The 4,830-nt window shown below is 42.5% G+C and overlaps 1 protein-coding gene across 1 annotated transcript in view; it reads right to left on the reverse strand.

Moving 5' to 3' along the window:
- ASAH1 (N-acylsphingosine amidohydrolase 1) overlaps positions 1-4,830 on the reverse strand; it is a 47,075-nt gene extending 42,245 nt beyond the window's left edge. The window contains exon 1 of the mRNA XM_007468488.1: positions 4,677-4,830. Within this exon, the coding sequence (XP_007468550.1) occupies positions 4,677-4,754 (78 nt within the window). The 5' untranslated portion in view covers positions 4,755-4,830. The remainder of the gene's footprint in view (positions 1-4,676) is intronic.

Genomic DNA, 4,830 nt, shown 5'->3' on the forward strand with positions numbered 1-4,830 from the left:
TTTTTTTTTTTTTTTTTTTTTTTTTTTGTGGTACGTGGGCCTCTCACTGTTGTGGCCTCTCCCGTTGCGGAGCACAGGCTCTGGACGCACAGGGTCAGCGGCCATGGTTCACGGGCCCAGCCGCTCCGCAGCATGTGGGATCTTCCCGGACTGGGGCACAAACCCGTGCCCCCTGCATCGGCAGGCGGACTCTCAACCACTGCGCCACCAAGGAAGCCCGGCAGGTGGATTCTTAATCACTGCGCCAACCAGGGAAGTCCAGCAAGACAATTTCAATTCAATTCTTTAATTCACCGACAACTATTTTCTAAATAAGTTTTGTTACTTAAAGTGTCCTCTATGTAAGACAGAGCAGACACATATTCAAGACACATTTGAATAAGAAAAGGCATGTTTTCTTGCATATATAACAAATTCAAATGAGCATGCAAAGTTTTTCACTTGTTTTCTGACCTTTGATGGAATGGTACCCTATTAAATTGAGAATATTTAGGTAAAAGGAATGTGAACAAACTCTCCATAAGGGCAAAAACCTCTCTATCTTGTTCACTGACCTGTTCCCAGCATCTGTAACAGTCGGGCTCAGAGTAGGCGTGCAGTATTTGTTGACTAAGCAAACATATGGTATCTGTGTATTCCTTCCTTTAAAGTACTGGGTAGAAAGCAAATGCAGTACAGTAAAACTGGCCAGGCCAGATGGGGTTTAAGTGATTTGGGAAAACGTTGTAAAAATCATTGCTAAAACCTGATTCAGTGGCTAATGTCAACAAGGTTATTACTCACTTGAAAAGCTGATGCATAAAAATAAGTTCGATTCAGTAATTCACTACTGAGCCAGTGTGTTTAATTTTCACACATTTTAGGGATCTGCTTAGATTTATTACTGAGAACAGCCATCTCGCCTACTCTGATTCCTTTCCTTCTGATGACTCCACAGGCTACTACAATCTATTTTCTGCTCCCAACATGCTCTGGCCAAGGTGACCAATGACCTCTAGGTGCCAAGCACAACAGATACGAGACATCTCAATGGCATTCAACACAGGTGACCTGTCCCTCTCTCCCCTGAGCGTCCCTAACACTCGCTCTCGAGTTCTGGCTGCTGCTTTAATTTTGCCAGTTCTTCCTGACCTGACACATGCATGTCCCCTGAGCCTTTGACTAAGCCTCTTCTTCTCTTCTATCTCGTCACTGTTCACTCCAGTGGGCTTCAAATAATATGCCTACAACTTCCAATATCCTCTTCTGAGCTCCAGTCCCAAAGGTCTGCTGGATGTCTTGGTGCCATCTGAAATTCGACATAACCAGAGTGAAAAATGATCTTCATTCTTCCCTCCTCATATTCCTGTAGTGATGCCACTATTCTCCCAGCTGAGCACTTCAGAAAGGTGCCAGTCCCTCATCCCCATCCAACCCCTCCTTCTTCTCATTCTACCTCTCAATCTTCTCTGGAACCACCCATTTCTTTCCTTTTCCACTAGCATAACCCTCCTGTAAGTCACCCCTGGACTAGTCTCCTCATATCCACCCTTGCTCCCTTCCAATCCAAACTGTTATTTTGAAAGTGAGATATTTATCACATCTTGTTTAAAACCAGTCAACAGCTTCCCGTTGTTTTTAGGATGAATCCCCAAATCCTTATCAAGGTCTACAGAGCCCTGGATGATGTCATCTCCATCTCCTTCTCCCTCTCCAGATTTTCTTGCACCACTTCTGTCACCACCATCTCTCTTTTTAAAATATTTTTTAAATTTATTTTTTATTGACATAATATTGGTTTATAACATAAGTTTCCAGTATACATTATATTTCTACTTCTGTCTACACTACAGTGTGCTTACCACCAAAATTTTAGTTTCCATCCATCATGATATAATTGATCCCCTTTACTCATTTCACCCTCCCTCTGCCCCTTTCCCTCTGATAACCACTACACTGCTGTTCTCTGTATCTACATGTTTGTTTTTGTTTGGTTTGTTCGTTTATTAGACAGATATGGTATCTTTCTCCGTCTGATTTATTTCACCCAGCATAATACTTTCAATATCCATACATGTTGTTACATATGGCGAGATTTCATCTTTTTTTTATGGCTGACTAGTATTCCATTGTGTGTGGTGTGTGTGTGTGTGTGAGAGTGAGAATCACATCTTCTTTATCCATTCATCCATTAATGGGCACTTAGGTTGTTTCCACATCTTGGCTCTTGTAAATAATGCTGCAATGAACATGGGGGTGCAGATACCTTTTCAAATTAGTGTTTTCATTCTCTTTGGATAAATACCCAGAAGTGGGATAGCTTGTCACCACCATCTCTTAATAGAATCAAATAACTGAAGAAGACCTTAAAATATGCCATAGTCTGAAGTGCCTCAAAAACAAAACAGAACAAAATCCACAGACATTCCAAATCCAATGATTTTTGTTTGTAATTTAATGCCAGTTCCCACTATCATATTTATCAAAAGTAGTTTTGAAATATATTTTGTTACTATGTGTGGCTACAGTTTATCACTGAACAATTCAAAATGAAAAAAAATGCTTATTCTTATCAAAGGATGAGGTCACTGAACTTCTGTGAAGTTCCCAAAATCCTGTCAGCCAGTGGCCCCCAGGCTTTCCAGATCAGTTAAAAAACTGAGGAGCCCAGCACAGAGGAGTCCCAGTTTTTGTTCTCCAAAGTGAAGATGTTAAAACAAACAAAACAACTCACACACATAAAAGAACATTTTAACAACAAAAATTGGAAGGTCATAATCAGAATAAAAGCTAACATTCTAAATTAATAATTTCAAGGCCTCATTTTTCTCATTTCATTAAAGACTTGTGGAAGCAGCTTCCCAAACTGACACCAGAGGCCAGACTAGAATTTGACAACCACTATTCCAGATAAGAACTATTAAATTCATGGAGGGGCTGTTGATTTTTCCTGTTCTACAAATACCTTTTAAAGTACTTTTGCTTGAAAAAATAAAGTACTGAGAACAAAAATAAAAGGCAGACACTGATATATGAAACTGTTCTGAGGTCCACAACTAGACCTCTCAGTATTATCACTTGCTGATCTGACACTCAAAAGCCAGGCCGTTTCTGTTCTCTTGTTAGACACAACTCACAGAATACCCACCTCAGTGAAGGTTAATCTGAGACATGATCAAATGAGACAAAGCAAGGCCACTTCATGACTCTAAGCACAGACAAAAACAAAGGTACGTGTAACACGCAAAACACCAAACACCTCTTTCTCTTGCTAAACAAATAACTGTTTCTTCTTTACCCATAGTGTTGCCTCACTTTCTAAAAGCAACCAATCTACAGCAAACCCCCGATTCCTTAGACCTGCCCCTGAAACACACAAAGTCCAAATTATAAAACAGGTTTTTCCTAATGCCCTTTTACTGAGAGGACCCACAGTTGCCCATGGCATGCATTCTCACTCACTCCAAAATAATAAACCCAATTTCTTCAACTACAGGTGTGTTTCCTGGGGTCTTTGGCTGAAAGCATTGACAGTATCAAAGTATAAAATTCTTTAAAAATTCCCATAATCCCAACCACTTTAAAGCAAATTAATTTCCTACCCACACTAGAGCAGACTAATTTTATTTTTCCTTATACCCTTCCAATCCTCACCCACATGTATATACTGTGTATTTTTCTGTTACTGAAATCGCTGTGTATACTATTTTGTATTCCACTTTTACTTGCTTTATCTCGTATCAATTTTGAATGGCTGAGTAATATCTCACCATGATCTTACTCTTAAAGCTTTTCTCCATAGAGAAATAAAAGAATAAAAGAGGAGAATGCACATCTTGCTCCCAAGTCAATGTTCTACCTAAACTATTCAAAAACATCCTCACCTAGTCTTAGGTCACATGTACCCAAGTTCCCATTTATCTGATCTGTTGATAAGAACAATGCAGTCTTATTGCTTTTAAAGAAGAGAATTATGCAAGACCACCAGACAGGGTGTCCAGAGGCCTGAGTTCAGTCATGCTTCTAGACATTTTCTCACTCGAAATCAACTTCCTCCCTTGCAAAGTAAGAGTGAAACTGGTCCCTCATTGTCTCTTGTAGTTATCAAGTCTGTGTTCCTGCTACTTCCCTCAAGGGAAAATAGCCACAGGCCCAGTGTTCACGTGACTCGGAGATAAAGGCCAGGCATCCACATCTAGGTTGGCCTGGGCTGCTCCCATTGCCCTGACTGGGGATGCCTCACCCTTTCCCAGGGCCCTCAGAATCCCTAGCTAATACTTTTCCTTCAGCACCTCGTCACCAGGCAGAGGATGCCAAAGTCCTCAGGAAATTCGTCACTTAATCATGTACACAAATCAACTGGAACTTTTTCTCTTACAGTTCTGGATGCTCGAGGCTGGTACTGGTAGAACAGATGCAATCCATCCAACGTGAGGGTATGCAAATCATAATCACCAATCCGCAGAGATCAGGATTTCCCCAGAAAGTTTCCTTGTTCCAGCTTGTACCGAACCAACCCGGGGTGAAATTCGCCAGCCCGCTCTGCACCCACACCTTTTCTCAGGAAAACACCGACCCCTGTAAAGATGCCGCCGGGACTAGGTGCCCCTCAAACCCCGCCGGCCCCGCACCTGAGCACCCCACTTCCCCGTGCTCCCGCGCGCCCCTCTCCGCGCCCTCGCCTCCAGCTCACCCACCGGTGGCACGTGCTGCGCCACCGAGCAGGTGACGGTCACGCTCATTAAGACGAAGGTTAAGCGACTCCAACAAAGCATCGCTCCTGCCGCGAACGCCGCTGCAAAAGACGCCAGAAGAGGCCGCACGAGGTACCACCTGAGCTCAGAGCAGACC

The sequence above is a fragment of the Lipotes vexillifer genome, unplaced genomic scaffold (genome assembly GCF_000442215.2).
Source record: "Lipotes vexillifer unplaced genomic scaffold, Lipotes_vexillifer_v1.1 scaffold1053, whole genome shotgun sequence".
Lineage (NCBI taxonomy): Eukaryota > Metazoa > Chordata > Mammalia > Artiodactyla > Lipotidae > Lipotes > Lipotes vexillifer.